Consider the following 17934-nt stretch of genomic DNA (forward strand, 5'->3'; position numbering starts at 1 on the left):
AGGTCATCAGTGCGGATAGCTAGAGACTCAGGGGTGTGGAAGTAGTAACATTTTTGTGACACTTCGGTGAGGAGTGGGTGTTAGTGAGGTGGAGAGCTAGAACTGTAGTAGCACTGGGAACTGGGAGTAAGCATGCATGGGTGAGAAGAGATATTGTGAACAGTCTACTGGGGCCTTCACAGTGGTCACAGGACTTGATAAAAGTTAGTGATTTTAATTTGGGCTCAGGATCTGCATATTTTGAGACTACCAGTGCCTCTAATGCTCTTTATTTATTTATTCCCACTAGAATCATGCTCTATAACAGTATGATGGAAAACATTTCATAATTACATGAGAAACCATAGAACTTGATGCTCCCTTTGTTTTGAATAGCAACCCTATAATTCACATTATTTCAGCAAGATGATTTTGCAGATATAATAGGATACTAAGAGTAGCAAATACAAATAGGATCCCCTGAAATGTATTTAAAAACAAGAAAAAAAAAGATTTGCCTATTACCTATCCACTTGCTTTGTGGACGTACATTATGTACCTATATACCCAAGTGTCTCTATTCTTAGTTACATTCAAATGCTCTTGGCTCAAATACCTACAGCAAGGTTTATTCCAGTTTACAGTGCTAGCCGTTCTCGATTAATGGTTTAGTGAACTAACTCCATAGTTTAGAGCTAGTTTCCGTAGTTACATTCACTAGGCCTTATGTCACTAGCAGGGTTATTCGTTAAAGTGAGAATTATTGGGATTAAAAAGTATTTTAATGCCAAAATAGGCAAACTGGAAATTTCTCCAAGCTAGCTGTGCTTCTATTTGGGCAACTTTAGCCTTAAATTTGGAATTCACTTTGAATTCTCGCCAATTCTCTCTTGTAGACGAATTGTAGTTCAAAAAACAGAAAGGTCTCATTTAGAAATCACTGTATTTTACAAAGGGTTATTTCATATATTGGCGTCGATTTATTAAGCTTTCCAAATGATTCAATACTGTTAGACAAACTTTCAAAATGATTTATCTACAAACATCCCCGTAGACTTTAGTGACTTCTGTATATAGATAATTTGAAAGGTTTTTCTAACAATATCGAATCCTTTGGAAAGCTTATTAAATTGAGGCCATTGTTAGTTGCATTCGTAATTTTACCAAGATTACATGTGAAAGTATAACACCAATGCGTCCAAATTAGTATGAAAAAAATAAAAAATAAATAACATGCCTATATGTATTCATTATGTTTATATACTGCATTTTAAACAACATATATATATATATATATATATATATATCATATCCATGAATACAGATGTTGAGTTATGTCGTAAATACTATTAGAAAGATAACCCCAACAGATGATGTCTTTAGAGACATTTCTTTTTTTCAGAGTGCACAATACCGGTTTAATGCTTCAGGTGCCTAATTTTTTATTTACAGTGCATTGCTACATTTATATATATATACAACTCTTCGAATATGCGTTAAATCCTTCAGCAGTAGGTATTTTAGTATTTATATAATATTAAAAGATAATTTCAGATACAGTATAATAGCCAAACTCCAATTCTTTAGAAGAAATCCTTTTCCTTAGAAGATACAAATTTCACATTGTTAGAAGACAATGGAAAGCTGGCAAGGGGGGCAGGAAGGCAAATGTTCCTTTTTTTCACAAAAAAAATGCATTCAAATTAGGCTTTCACATTAATGAACAATAAGGGTAGAACTTGCTGTAAGGGACATTGCCATCCTGTCGTCAACTAAGGTACCAATTACCAAGTGAATCCAAAGAGTCCATTCTACCACATCAATAAAACTGGATATAGCTGCCATATTGTAACAAGTTCCCCTTTTCATAATATTCAAATGTAACTGCTCCTCAATGTGACGGGCAATGTAAGGATGGGACAGGCTTTTGTACACAAGAAGGACGGTTTGATTAGCCTTATCCAATCTGGTAATATAAAATAAATCAATATTATTTTATTATTATACACATTTATATATAGGATTCTGCTGCATTCAAGTGAATCTGTCCCATAAATATAAACACTGCCCATCTTACAATGCGGAATCTAGATCCTCGGTACATATTTGGTCATTGTTAGGTGAAGTATGATTCAAGAAATCTGAATCTGAAATTGTGTCTGTGTGAATCATGTCTTTGTTTTCCTGGGTCACATCAGTCAGAGATGCAGAATCTTTTACAGTAACGTGGTTGTTTATACCTGTAGAACATTCATTTATTATTGATGATGGTTTAATTTCAGTAGAACTCCTATGTTCAACTTTGATTTCAGAATCCAGAGCAGCATCTTGAGTGGGTGGTGGCATCTTTGGAGCTTCTATAGAACCATCGAGACTGGCTGTATGACATTTATCACATTGGACTTCAGAAGGAAGCTTCAGGAATTCTGGTAACTCTAGGTCTTCTTTAGTCAACAGGCCACGTTGATTTTCTGTTCGTGAATGCTGAACTTTGTTAAGCATCTCAACCAATCCTGTTAGATTTAAACATATTGCAATGACAATAGTCAAGATATATATAGAAGTCATCTATAAATAATATCCAGTGTAAAGCAGTAAAAAGTAAGTAGTAACAGAATATTAAGAGAAAATTTGTCTCTAACAGAAAACAGTAAGAATCTGTAACCTTGATTTCACAAGATGCATTTGTAATGGGTTGATAATATGAAGTGTAGGGATTGTGTACACTTGTACAGTCCAAGATACATGGTCTTATTCACGAAACCATGTATGGCACATAATTTGGCCAAGGCAAATGTTCTGAAGTTACTGTTGTAGTGAATAACAATGACAGTATAAAGAAGACTTGAACTTATCTGCACTCATTCTAACTTGCCAACTTGCCATACAGGTGTGAAATGTGGTATTGTTAATTATTTTGCTCTCTGATAGTTTTTGCATCCTTAACATAAGACACTGCTAATGCAAGATATATTACATAGGATATTCAGGCTTTTGCATACCATATTTTTTTGTGATCATAGTTACTCCCCAACCAGATATATATCGTAATACCATATTCTGTTAACTTTATTGCCCTCTATTTTAAGATAAGGCCCAGATATCTGCCTTGTATATCAATGCCATATTCTCAGATTAACGAGTTCTGAAATAGTTTTATCTAAACTACTTATATTATGTATGCATTTAAATCATATATTACTTCACAATTTGTAGCTTATAGGTCATAAGTGATGTGTAAGTAGCATACCTTCAAAGTCATAGGTTTGTCGATGAGATTTGTATTTCACTTTTGCAGTGTCGTTGTGTCTGTTATCCGGTATGTGACTCGTGTGATCAGCCTCTTTCTGAGCTCCGTGGTTGTTGCTGTGAGAATGTTTGTTCATATCTTCATGTTTCTCCTTTTGGGAATCTTTCTGTGAAAGGTTTAGGCAAGTTGAATTTAGAAGTCAAGTGTACTTAGTGTACAAGATTTCATGCAGTCCACTGCTTCTAAAACCCATCCTATTTGACTAAAACAACATGATGAGGAAGTGTCACTTAAACCGATTTGCTGTGGTCCTTCCAACACACTTAACTTTTTAGGCAACAGAATGTGTTTCCTAATTTGTATTTGTGCGTGTAGTGGATGAACGTGGGTGTTAATTTGTTTATAGCAAACTTGGGTGACGCTGAATGCATTTGTGTTGTTCATGGTCTCCAAATTCCCCTTACTCTTTTCTTTCTCACGTTCTCCACTTGTATTGTATATCCCCATTCTGTTTCACACTTGTGTTTCTTTCCTTTTTCCCTCACTTGAGTCTCCATCTCTTTGTTATACTCCAAACTTGTATCTCTCCCCTCAGTATCCTACTAGTGTCTTCCTTCTTGATTTGCCATGTTTTTCTCTTCATGCTCTTTATTTGTGTCATTCTCTTTATCTTTCCCTATTTATGTCTTGTGCCTCTCTTCCATCTGTGTCTACATCTACATCTATCCATCTATTCCAACATGTGTAAGTCATACAAGTGCCACTCTCTCCATAACCTCAATTATATATTCATTATTGTTCTAGTCATAATTCCCCCTACAATAGAAACATAGAATGTGACGGCAGATAAAAACCATTCAGCCCATCTGGTCTGCCCAATTTTCAAAATACTTTCATTAGTCTCTGGCCTTATCTTATAGTTCGGATAGCCTTATGCCTATCCCATGCATGCTTAAACTCCTTTACTGTGTTAACCTCTACCACTTCAGCTGGAAGGCTATTCCATGCATCCACTACCCTCTCAGTAAAGTAATACTTCCTGGTATTATTTTTAAACCTTTGTCCCTCTAATTTAAGACTGTGTCCTCTTGTTGTGGTAATTTTTCTTCTTTTAAATATAGTCTCCTCCTTTAGTGTGTTGATTCCCTTTATGTATTTAAATGTTTCTATCATATCCCCCCTGTCTCATCTTTACTCCAAGCTATACATGGTAAGTTTTATCCTGCAATCCATGAACCAGTTTAGTAGCCCTTCTCTGAACTCTCTCTAAGGTATCAATATCCTTCTGAAGATACGGTCTCCAGTACTGCGTACAATACTCCAAGTGAGGTCTCACCAGTGTTCTGTACAATGGCATGAGCACTTCCCTCTACTGCTAATACCTCTCCCTATACAACCAAGCATTCTGCTAGCATTTCCTGCTGCTCTATTACATTGTCTGCCTACCTTTAATTCATCAGAAATAATCACCCCTAAATCCCTTTCCTCAGATGTTGAGGTTAGGACTCTATCAAATATTCTGTACTCTGTCCTTGGGTTTTTACCTCCAAGATGCATTATCTTGCACTTATCCACATTAAATGTCAGTTGCCACAACTCTGACCATTTTTCTAGTTTACCTAAATCATTTGCCATTTGGCTTATCCCTCCTGGAACATCAACCCTGTTACATATCTTAGTATCATCAGCAAAAAGACATACCGTACCATCAAGACCTTCTGCAATATCACTAATAAAAATATTAAAGAGAATGGGTCCAAGTACAGATCCCTGAGGTACCCCACTGGTGACAAGCCCAAGCTTCGAATATACTCCATTGACTACAACCCTCTGTTGCCTGTCACTCAGCCACTGCCTCACCCATTCAACAATATTGGAATCCAAACTTAAAGATTGCAGTTTATTGATAAGCCTTCTATGTGCAACAGTGTCAAAAGCCTTACTGAAATCTAGGTAAGCAATGTCTACTGCACCACCCTGATCTATAATTTTAGTTACCCAATCAAAAAAATCAATAAGATTAGTTTGGCATGATCGCCCTGAAGTAAACCCATGTTGTCTCTGATCTTGAAATCCATGTGTTTTATATGTTCAACAATCCTATCCTTTAACATGGCTTCCATCACTTTCCCCACTACTGAAGTAAGGCTTACTGGCCTATAGTTGCCCAACTCCTCCCTATTATCTTTCTTGTGAATGGGCACAACATTCGCCAACTTCCAATCTTCTGGGACTACTCCTGTTATCAATGATTGGTTAAATAAATCTGTTAATGGTTTTGCTAGTACACCACTAAGTTCTTTTAATAGCTTTGGGTGTATTCCATCAGGTCCCATTGACTTATTTGTCTTTACTTTTGACAGTTAAAATAGAAACTCTTCCTGTGTAAACTCACGTGTAATAAATTACTCATTTATCCTTTATCTTAACTGAGGTCCCTCTCCTTCATTTTCATCTGTAAATACCAAACAAAAATATTCATTGAGGCAGTCAGCTAGACCTTTATCCTCATCTACATACCTTCCTTCTTTTGTTTTTAATCTAACTAATCCTTGTTTTACTTTTCTTTTCTCATTTTTCTACAAAAAGTTTTGTCCCCCTTTTTTACTGACTGTGCTATTTTCTCTTCTGTGTGTGATTTGGAAGCTCTTATAACTTGCTTAGCTTCTTTCTGCCTAATCTTATAGATCATTCTGTCTTCCTCACTCTGGTTTTTTTTATAATAACTAAATGCTAACTTTTTGTTTTTTACTATTTTGGCCACATCTGCGGAGTACCACAGAGGTTTCTTGAATTTTTTGCTTTTACTGACAAGCCTAATGCAATTTTCTGTTGCCTTCCGTAGTGCAACTTTTAAATAATCCCATTTCTCTTGGACTCCATTTAAATTGCTCCAGTCTGATAATGACTCCTTTACACATATTCTAATTTTAGAAAAGTCTGTTTTTCTAAAGTCTAAAACGTTTGTTTTTGTGTGGTGTGACTCAGTCACTGTTCTTGTATTAAACCACACTGACTGATGATCACTGGATCCTAAACTTTCACCTACAGTAATATCTGATACCAAATCTCCATTTGTTAACACTAAATCTAGTATGGCCTCTTTACGAGTTGGCTCCTCAACGACTTGTTTTAGAGACAATCCCAGTAGGGAGTTTAGAATATGTGTGCTCCTGGCACAAGTAGCTATTTTTGTTTTCCAATTCACATCAGGAAGATTAAAGTCACCCGTGATGATAACTTCCCCCTTCATTGTCATTTTAGCTATTTCTTCAACTAGTAGATTATCTAACTCTTCAATTTGTCCTGTGGGCCTATAAATCACACCTACACGAGTTACTGTGTGATTACCAAATTCGAACGTAACCCAAACGGACTCTATGTTCGCCTCACTAACCTTTACTAGGCTAGATTTTATGCTATCCTTCACATACAGGGCCACCGCTCCCCCTTTCTTGCCTTCCCTGTCTTTTCTATATAAAGAGTACCCTGGTATTGCTATGTCCCAGTCATTTTTCTCATTATACCATGTCTCAGTAACAGCGACTAAATCTACACTATCAGTTGCCATTATTGCCACAAGTTCATGGATCTTATTCCCTAAACTGCGAGCATTTGTAGACATGACTCTAAGCTTATCATTTTTTAACACACTTGCTACAGGCACCTTCTGTCCTTGTTTTGGGGGACAATTGGATTGATGTTTTATCACCCTTTTGCCCCCCCCCCCCTCCTAGTTTAAATACATCCTAGCAAACCTCTGAACTGCTCACTGAGAACATTTGTTCCCTTTTGAGAAAGATGCAAACCATATTTTTTGTACAGTTTATTTCCATTCCAAACAGAGCTACCATGAGAAATAAAGCCAAATCCTTGCTCCCGACACCATTCACCAAGCCACAAGTTAAAGTCCCTAATACGCATCCGCCTGTCATTCTGAGTGTTATGCACAGGCAGAACTTCAGAGAATGACAATGTGGAAGCAACCTGCTGTATATCATTGGCAAAAACACTAAAAACTTCCATAACCTCTGAAACCTCATTGCAAGCCAAGTCATTTGTCCCTAAATGGACAAGTACATCCAATTCCCCTTCCTGCTTTGCTTGCTTAACCATATTACAGATACGTCTCCTGTCTCTGTGAGCAGTAGCTCCGGGAAGACACCTCACAAGACCACCATTGTCCATCTCCACACCTCTTATGATGGAATCCCCCAACAACAACTGCTTTCTATTAGGCCTCACCATAGTCTTTAAGCCTCTCTGCACAACACCACTAGCCTCAGTGCCTCTCTGCACAACACCACTAGCTTCAGTGCCTCTCTGCACAACACCACTAGCTTCAGTGCCTCTCTGCACAACACCACTAGCTTCAGTGCCTCTCTGCACAACACCACTAGCTTCAGTGCCTCTCTGCACAACACCACTAGCCTCAGTGCCTCTCTGCACAACACCACTAGCCTCAGTGCCTCTCTGCACAACACCACTAGCCTCAGTGCCTCTCTGCACAACACCACTAGCTTCAGTGCCTCTCTGCACAACAACACTAGCCTCAGTGCCTCTCTGCACAACAACACTAGCCTCAGTGCCTTTCTGCACAACAACACTAGCCTCAGTGCCTCTCTGCACAACACCACTAGCCTCAGTGCCTCTCTGCACAACACCACTAGCCTCAGTGCCTCTCTGCACAACACCACTAGCCTCAGTGCCTCTCTGCACAACACCTCTACCCTCAGTGCCTCTCTGCACAACAATAGTAGCCTCAGTGCCTCTCTGCACAACAATACTAGCCTCAGTGCCTCTCTGCACAACAACACTAGCCTCAGTGCCTCTCTGCACAACACCACTAGCCTCAGTGCCTCTCTGCACAACACCACTACCCTCGGTGCATGTCTCCACGACACCATTACACTCTGTAAGTGTAGAAAATGAATTATGTAGAGCAACAGACTGTGCAATATGCCTTTTATCCACAACTCTAAGTCTACCAGATCCTACAGTGATCCATCTGCCATTCCTATTATGTCTCTGCGGCAGTGGCTTTGCAGCAGTTCCAGCCTGAGGTTGTTTACCAGATAATTTACAAATCTCAGACTTCAAAAACACAATCTCCTGCCGCAAAATAGAGAACTGTCTACAGATTACACAACAACCAAACCTCCAAACAACGTGGAACGTGAAACAAATGCATAGCAACTATTACACTGAACTAAGTCTGCCATTCCAATGAGGTGAATAATTTAAATCAAACTAATTTTAACTTTTTATTTATCCTCCTGAATAACTCAGATTACCTCCAGTTTACCTCCAGAATATCTCCAACCACACACAAACACTTAGAAGCAACACTTAGATGAAGCAACCAAGCTATATTAGCCAAGCTAATGAGAACAACCCTTATATACTCCTAAAATCACCACCCACTAGGAATGTTTAACACCTGGGTAGGCCTCTGCTTATTTGCAAACAATAGCTAATTTAGACAGCAATCAATAGCATTAGCTAACTAATCAAATCAAATGCCTTATAATTACCAACAGGAAATCAAACCTTGTGCAATCAGTAACTTTTTCCTACAGATGAATCTTACCTGTAACAGTAAAAAAGAAAACTCTTAGCACAAATCTTAGACAGTTGAAGCTTCTGTAAAACTCTCCAGAATATCTCCAACCACACACACTTAGAAGCAACACTTAGATGAAGCAACCAATACTCTACTATTAGAGGGTCTATTAGAGGCTTTCTGCTGTGTGTAATGTCGGTACATAGAGGAGGTAAGCTATGATGTAAAAGAGACACTATAGTCACCCAGACCACTTCAGCTCAATGAAGTGGGCTGGGTGCCAGGTCCCCCAGGTTTTAGCCCTTCAGATGAGAGAAACTGCTATGTTTCCATTGCAGGGTTAATCCAGCCTCTAGTGGCTGTATTCTGGAGCTGACACCGGCGGGGGAGGAGAGGTTGCCAGCGCCGAGGGAGCCCGGCGCTGCATAAAGGTAAGTGGTTGAAGGGGTTTTAACCCCTTCAGCCCAGCGGGAGGGGGACCCTGAGGGTGGGGGGGACCTAAGGGTTATATAGTGTCAGGAAAACTAGTTTGTTTTCCTGACACTATACTGATCCTTTAAGTCAGTGTTCCTGCTTCCTGACTTACACTGCACAGCTCCACTCAGAATTTCAAAGAGACCTTTGGGCAAAGCATGCATAGCTTTTGCTGCAATCCTGTGCCACCATGCTATAACCAGTAAATGAGGGGAAGGGAGTTCACACACATGGCCCACCAGGTTCCCCTTAATATGACTCCATGTAAAACATGTTTGTTAACATATGTAAGAATACAATGAGATACATGAAATTCAAATTAAATGGTTAGCTTGCTATATTGCTCTGTCCAGAATGGTAAACTTTGATTAAAGAGTGAAAATCCTTTTTCAAACTACTAGGGTCTTGAAACACTCACCCAATATCTAGTTAATAACATTAAAAAACATGTGCAAGGGTAACATATGTCAGTACCTAGACTCTGTCTACTCTATGTGTGTCACAGGTAGATGGCAACTTGGTTTATACTTTATGGTACATTAATTCATAGAAATCTATCTTCAACACATCTAAAAAAAAATTAATAAAGAATTGTATTTGAATTCTGATATTTTTATTGAACATCCCATCTGATGTTACTATACTATATAATATTGGATGGGTAATATAGTATGAGAACGTTTGTCACATTATTCATAACATGGGAAATAACAGTCTGTGTCCCAGAGCATGCTGCTTCCTTGAGTTCCTATACTACCTGCCTTCCTGAGCTCCAAGGCTAGCTGCCTTCCTGGGTTCCTATACTACCTGCCTTCCCTGAGTTCCTGGGCTAGCTGTTTCCCTGAGTTCCTATACTACCTGCCTTCCCTGATTTCCCAGACTAGCTGCCTTCCTTACTTCCTGGGCTAGATGTCTTCCTGAGTTCCTGAGCTAGCTGCCTTCCTGAGTTCCTGAGCTAGCTGCCTTCCTGAGTTCCTGGGCTAGCTACTTTCCTGAGTTCCTGGGCTAGCTGCCTTCCTTACTTCCTGGGCTAGATGTCTTCCTGAGTTCCTGAGCTAGCTGCCTTCCTGAGTTCCTGGGCTAGCTACTTTCCTGAGTTCCTGGGCTAGCTGCCTTCCTTACTTCCTGGGCTAGATGTCTTCCTGAGTTCCTGAGCTAGCTGCCTTCCTGAGTTCCTGAGCTAGCTGCCTTCCTGAGTTCCTGGGCTAGCTACTTTCCTGAGTTCCTGGGCTAGCTGCCTTCCCTGAGTTCCTGAACAACCTGCCTTCCTGAGTTCCCGGGCTAGCTGCCTTCCCTGGGTTCCTGAGCTAGTTGTCTTCCTGGGTTCTGAGCTAGCTGTCTTCCTGGGTTCTGAGCTAGCTGCCTTCCTGGGTTCCTGGGCTAGCTACCTTCCTGAGTTCCTGGGCTAGTTGCCTTCCCTGAGTTCCTAAACAACTTGCCTTCCTGAGTTCCCAAGCTAGCTGCCTTCCCTGAGTTCCCAGGCTTGCTGCCTTCCCTGAGTTCCCAGGCTAGCTGCCTGCCTGGGTTCTGAGCTAGCTGCCTTCCTGAGTTCATGAGCTAGTTGCCTTCCAGGGTTCATTGCTCCCTATATCCAGAGGCCTCCTTACTTCCTATATCCAGAGTCCTACCTTTATCCAGAGAGCTTCCTTCACTTACATACTGAGTTATATGTGCTTGTATTTTACTCTATTGAGTTCCTTGTAAATAACAAAACCATTATTTTTGATATGTGTGTATATTACTAAGTTCCTGTGCTTGCTGCCTTCCCTGAGTTCCCAGACTAGCTACCTTCCTAAGTTCCTGAGCTCGCAGCCCTCTTGAGTTCCTGAGCTAGCTGCCTTTCTGGGTTCTGAGCTAGCTGCCTTTCCTGAGTTACTGAGCTAGCTGCCTTCCTAAGTTCCTGAGCTAGCTGCCCTCTTGAGTTCCTGAGCTAGCTGCCTTTCTGGGTTCAGAGCTAGCTGCCTTCCCTCAGTTACTGAGCTAGCTGCCTTCCCTCAGTTTCTGAGCTAGCTGCCTTCCTAAGTTCCTGAGCTAGCTGCATTCCCTAATTTCCTGAACTAGTTGCTTTCCTGAGTTACCGGGCTAGCTGCCTTTGCTGAGTTCCTGAGCTAGCTGCCTTCCTGAGTACCTCAGCTAGCTGCCTTCCTGGTTTCATTGCTCCCTGTATCCAGAGGCCTGCCTGTATCCAGAGGGCTTCCTTCTCTTACATTGAGTTATCTGTGCTTGTATTTAATTCTATACCATTCTTTTTGCCTTGATTTGTGTGTATGCCGATTTCCTTGCATTCTTGGTGCTCTGGTCAGCACCCCTTCCCAACCAGACCCGTGACCGGCATATTTGACCTTCTATTTGTCCCACACCAAATGTAATTAAAATATTTGATAATGCATGGTCATTATTTAATTGCCACAATTAAAAGTTCTGGACAGCTTCAATATAAATATTTAATCCAGCTCTGCAAGCACGTGGAGATACATTAAGCTCTGTACCTTTCACCAGTTGCACAGACTGCTGTGCTATTGTATCTCGTCAACACCTGACTAGGGATTATTTTATCTGAGTCTTTTGCAATTAAGGAAAGCTATCTGATGCTTGCATGTATCTGGAATTGGAGTACTGTTAAATAAGATTACCTTGGAGGGATAGTCGGACAAACTCGCTGATCTGATCTTGGAATCCTTTTTATCTGAATGGTAAAAGTGAAATGTTTGTTATTAAATTTGGCTATTTGCACCAGAATACTTTACAATAAATCGTATTCAACACTTTAAAAATGGACAAGGTCTCTCTATCTGGTAGCACTTTTGCGATGTGTTATCTAAACCAATAAGCTAAGAGTTACGATAAGTACATTTCCTGATCAATCATGGCAGCATTTACTTATGGGTTAGCTCCTCTCCTTACAGCAGAAAGGACAGGAAATAGAACTCTGAAACTGGTATAAATAGATCCAACCCCTTCCTGTATCAATTCATCCACGGTGTGTGGTATTGTTGTGAGTCTGATTTTGCAATATATATATATTCATTGTTGCAATGTTTTTATAACGGGCTCTTATTTCTCTACTAGGCTCTGCCTCTTTCTGACAGGCAGATATTGATTTGTTTCCTTTATCTACATGTAAGTAGTTCACTAGGCAAGAGGAAGCAGTGTGAATCGTCTTTAATAAATATATCAAGAAAATAGTGGGATTCTCAGTGTAATTCTCCCCCTGTTTAATAGCATGGTGTGACTGTTCTCATCCAACAGTATCTGATTGTTCCAGTATGATCTCTGGAAGTTAAGCCTTTGTTTGTGATTTGATGATGCCATCCATTTGGTTTTAAATTTGTATCAGAGAAGGACATTATCCTTTCTTGTTGACATAATAGATCTATAATTTCTAGACCGTGTCTGGGTTTCATGGAGGTTCTCTACATTTATTATTATTATTTTTTTAATCCATCACAAGATGGGTTCCTTATTTCTTACGAGAGTTTGTCTAGCCTTGTCCCTTCTCTAGACTAGGCTATCATGGCCTTAATGCCTATTTGGCTCTATATTTGTTCGGGATATTTCAGACATTTGAATGCCAGGAGATTGCTGACCTTGCAGCCTCTAGGGTAAATTAACTTGTCTGAGCAGATTTTATGACATCCTATTGATTTCTTGTTTGGCTTTTTTAAAGTCTTCTAAGGTTTATGCAGCTCAATAATGGTTTTATTGCTATTAGCTGTTTTTGAACTCTGTCCCTCACTCGATATATACTGCTTGGGTATTACCCATGAGTAAATGCTGCCATGATTGATCAGGAATATGGAAAATTGTTTCATACTTACCGTAATTTTCTTTTCCTGATCATTATTCATGGCAGCATTACGTTCCCACCCATATACTATAAGAGTTGTGAAGCTAGTTACAAAGACTGCCTGATGGGAAGGGGGAGGATCTATGTATACCAGTTTCAGAGTTCTATTTCCTGTCCTTTCTGCTGTATGGGAAGGAGCTAACCCATGAGTAAATGCTGCCATGAATAATGATCAGGAAAAGAAAATGATGGTAAGTATGAAACAATTTTCCATATTAATTTAGATTTTTAAATAGAAATGGTTTGTTTCTGAATATTGTGAATATTACAGTCAGCTTCATATTAGTATAAATATATAATCAATACATTTAGCCAGTGAAACGATCGGCAAATATATAGATTAAGTCATAAAACGTTTTTCAGCCTTCTCCAATATAACCCACTCGGTGTGCATTTTATTTTGGAGTGGCTAGAGCACTAGGATTTTATTTCTATTCGAACAGCATAATGGTAAAGGTTAAACACGTTTCTGAGCAAAAAAAATATAATCTACGCATTGCTAGATATTCAGGAAGAAAAATGTAGAGATGAAAGCAAATTTACTATAAAGTTTACATTTGTATTTAGCTGTTTTTTTTTTCTCATATATCTATTTTGCTATTTGTAAGTGGAATGTACTTAATTGATAAGGTTCTACTTACCAGTGACTTCCAAAATGAGTTTTTGTCCAGATACCGTTAGAACCGAGGACCCTTGTTCTACACAATGTGAGTCTCCAGCCTATCCAAACATAAGAATTGGTTAACCTACTTGAACATACTCATGGGTTATTTACTAAGCCATGAACTGTAAAGAATTGATGAGAAATTTCTAAAACTTGGGCCAAAATAACAGATCAGTAAAAAAATAACAAACTTGGAGAATTCTAATTATTGTTAAAGCAGTTTATGTGTCTTTGATTTTTTGATATGTAGCAACCAAATATTATTTGAAGAAGGATCAAAGCATTTGATAGAACACTTAGTCTGTCTATTTTTCTATCTTATTATTATTATTATTATGATATTTATAGAGCGCCGTCAAATTCCGCAGCGCTTTACAATGGGTGGACGAACAGACATGTAGTTGTAACCAGACAAGTTGGACACACAGGAACAGAGGGGTTGAGGGCCCTGCTCAATGAGCTTACATGCTAGAGGGAGTGGGGTAAAATGACACAAAAGGTAAGGATAGTATTAGACTAGTGACAGTTGCAGAAGAGGAATCAGTTGGGAGCTATTAACAGTTTAATTGATATGCTTTTATGAAGAAGTGGGTTTTTAACGATTTTTTGAAGGAGTGGAGACTGGGTGTGCATCTAACGGAGGAGGGAAGCGAGTTCCACAGGAATGGTGCAGCCCTTGAGAAATCTTGAAGGCGAGCATCAGAGGTGGGAGTACGGACAGAAGATAGACGTAAGTCTTCAGCAGATCGTAAGGGCCTAGACGGGACATACTTGTGTATAAGGGAGGATAGATAGGTGGGAGCAACATTATGTAGAGATTTGAAAGCAAGAACTAGAATTTTAAATTGAGCTCTATATTTATAGGAAGCCAATGTAGGGACTGACAGAAGGGCATGGGAGGTGCGGGCGGACAGGAAGATGAGCCTCGCCGCCACATTCATTATGGACTGTAACGGCGCAAGTTGGGAGCACGTAAGACCACTGAGAAGCGGATTACAGTAGTCAAGGCGAGAAAGGACAGTGGAATGGTCCAACACCTTAGTCGCATCTGGCGTTAAGTAGGGGCGGATGCGCGCAATGTTTTTGAGATGGAAATGACAGGATCTGGCGATAGATTGAACATGAGGCTTGAAGGAGAGGTCGGAGTCAAAGAGAACACCTCTGTAATGCATGTTTATTTTGGCCTCTGTATTTTTTGTATGCTCAAATCTTTATTGTTTCTTCATTAGAAAAATAAATGTTTTGCAGAATGTTGCACCATAAGCCTGCCTCTTTAGCCACACACCCTCACTCCAGAAAAATATTTCCTTATCAAATGTACGCACAGAGCTCAGTCACTGACAGTAATGAATGATCTATGCACAAGACAACCTGCATTTGAGAAAAGGACATCCAGGGAGACATAGTAAAAATATCACTACTGGTTTATAATTTCTCTGATGGCTGCAACCAAGTTGTGAATTAAAAACAGCTCAATCTGTGCTGTTGGGACTGTGTGCATGACTTTGAGGAAGTTATTCTGGCATGAGTGGGTGAGGCTAAGGAGGCGGGCTTATGGGGAAGCATTCTGCAAAAAAAAAAAAAATCTTGCAAAAACTATAAAGATTCGAGAAAGCAAAAAAATACATCATATTACTGTTGCCAAAATGTATCAAAAGCATTAAAGTTGTATTGAGTGTCCCTTTAACTTTTTTTCAAAATATATTCAGTTCTATTTTACCATTAAATGAACGATTTTACTAATGTCATAATCCAATTTAGTACCGTCACAGCCAGGGCAAACATTCCAAATACAAAGGAGAAACAGAAACCTTGTTTGATTTCTTCTCATCTCTGTATGCTTTCACTAAGTTGACTGTCAGGAGTGAGCTTATAACAATGCTTGGCAGGAAGCAAAAATGGAGGCTCCCTGTTACATGATGAGAAAGGTACGTAATTCTGCATTTATTTTATCATTTACACCTTGCACATACGCATTTGTTAAATATCGGGATAAGTAAATATAAAATGATAAAATAATTATAATATATTCACTGTTTTCAGTGGAATCACTTGGGGGGGGCATTGCCCCCCCTTCATCATGCAGTGCCCCCCCTTGTACCCATTGATTGAAATGGAAATCGGGAGCACTGTGTATCCCTTCACAAGCTGCAGCAGCAGTATTGTCACTGTGGAACTGTGTTCCACTCTTTTCCCACGAGGCCATAGGGGGCACTGTGCTGGGAGGGCTTCCTCCTGGGTCACAGAGAGCAGTGCAGGGGAGAGACAGGGAGAGGAAGCTCAGCTCTGCACATCCAGGCAGCTGCTGGTAAGCGTGAGTCACTGTGTGTGGTTCAGTCTGTGTGTGTGTGGAGGGGGGGGAGGGGGTCAGCCTGTGTGTGTTTGTGTCTGTCTGTCTGTGTGTGTTTGTGTCTGTCTCAGTCTGTGTATCTTTGTGTGGGGGGTCAGTCTGTGTATCTTTGTGTAGGGGGTCAGTCTGTGTGTGGGGGTCAGTCTCTGTGTGTGTGTGGGGCAGCTTGTGTGTATAAGTCAGTCTGTGTGGGGTGGGTTATTCTGTGTGTGTGTGGGGTGGGTCAGTCTGTGTTTGTGGGGGGCTCAGTCTGTGTGTGTATGGGTGTGTGTGGGGTCAGTTTGTGTGTATGGGTCAGTCTGTGTGTATGGGTCTGTGTGTGTATGGGTCAGTCTGTGTATGTGTATGGGTCAGTCTGTGGGTTTGTATGGGTAAGTCTGTGTCAGTGCTCCAAGAGAGATACCTCTCATCTCGTGACCTCCCCTGTACCCGATAGATAGGCAGCCTTCTCAACCAACACGGATCTGATTGTGCCATCCCCTCCCTGCAAGGTAAGATCAGGGAAAGGGGAATATTCATTTTTTTTTTTTAAACAAGTAAAAATTGTAAAGCTCATCCCTATGCCACTCTCTACACCCCTGGACACAGTACACTCTCACAGACAGTGAACCCCTCACATGCAGTACACTCCCACCAACACAGAGTACATCTTTGAATACACACACAGTGCACCCCTCACACACTTAATCTCTTCACCCACATATACACTTCTTCCCCACATACCTTCACACCCACATACATACATGCTTCACCCCATTACACAGCGAATCTAATATGCAATAAAAAAAATAGTAATTGATTCACTAAAATCCCTTGAGTGCACCGACTTCATTTTTGCATATGTGCTTATCAAGGAACTGTAGTTATTATATATATATATATATATATATATATATATATATATATATAAATAAAATAACTACAGTTCCTTGATTGCTTATTAGGAAGGCTGAACTTGATGGACGCAAGTCTCTTTTCAGCTATCCATCTAACTATGTAACTGTCAGGATCGGGACAGGGATCCAACACGCAGAGTACAAACAGTAGCCAGATACGTATACCGGACCTTAGAATGGCCGGACTAACGTAAGTAGTACAGTATAGAATGGTCAAAGACAAGCCGAGGTCGAGGGTAACAGAAGACAGGTAAGCGAGAGACAAGCCGAATCAAGGGTAACAGAGATAAGCAGAGTAAGGTAAACAAGCCGGGTCAAAACCAAAAGGGATAATAGAATACACAAGCACTGAGTGACTAGAACAAGCTAGAACCACGACAGGGCAATGAGCTAATGAACGAAGCTCTGTTAAATACCCTGTTCAGAGCAGTAACCACGCCTCCGAGGCGTCCTGATTGGTCCTGCAGCAATTGAGTGACAGGTCGTTCCGGAGGAGTGTCCTGATGACAACTTCCTGCCTAGATGCTGTAAAAGGCAGTCACTCCCTCGCGGCCGGCCTTGCATGACCGGATAGACCGTGGGGAAGGGAGCCATCAGGCCGTCTGGATGGAGGAACAGCTAAGTCTCTACCTCTTTCGGAGGTAGAGACCGCAGGTACCCTGACAGTACCCCCCCTCTCAGATACGCCCACCGGGCGGAATACACCAGGGCGAGAAGGGAATCGAGAGTGAAACGCCCTGCGGAGACGGGGAGCATGCACCTCCTCCTGAGGTACCCAACTTCTCTCCTCAGGACCATAACCCTTCCAATCGACCAGATATTGCAGTCTCCCCCGGGAGATTGGAGAATCAACGATGGAATTGACCTCATACTCCTCCTGACCCTCCACCTGAACAGAGCGGGGAGGGGCG

General features: G+C 40.6%; 1 protein-coding gene across 1 annotated transcript in view; it reads right to left on the bottom strand.

Moving 5' to 3' along the window:
- Positions 1-1636: 1636 nt before the first annotated feature.
- RGS14 (regulator of G protein signaling 14) overlaps positions 1637-17934 on the bottom strand; it is a 124431-nt gene continuing 108133 nt past the window's right edge. Inside the window, exons 12-15 of the mRNA XM_063445210.1 lie at positions 13755-13833; positions 11900-11952; positions 3230-3395; positions 1637-2492 (exon numbers count right to left, since the gene is read on the bottom strand). Coding sequence (XP_063301280.1) covers positions 2053-2492; positions 3230-3395; positions 11900-11952; positions 13755-13833 — 738 coding nt within the window. The 3' untranslated portion in view covers positions 1637-2052. The remainder of the gene's footprint in view (positions 2493-3229; positions 3396-11899; positions 11953-13754; positions 13834-17934) is intronic.

Source organism: Pelobates fuscus, chromosome 3 (genome assembly GCF_036172605.1).
Source record: "Pelobates fuscus isolate aPelFus1 chromosome 3, aPelFus1.pri, whole genome shotgun sequence".
Lineage (NCBI taxonomy): Eukaryota > Metazoa > Chordata > Amphibia > Anura > Pelobatidae > Pelobates > Pelobates fuscus.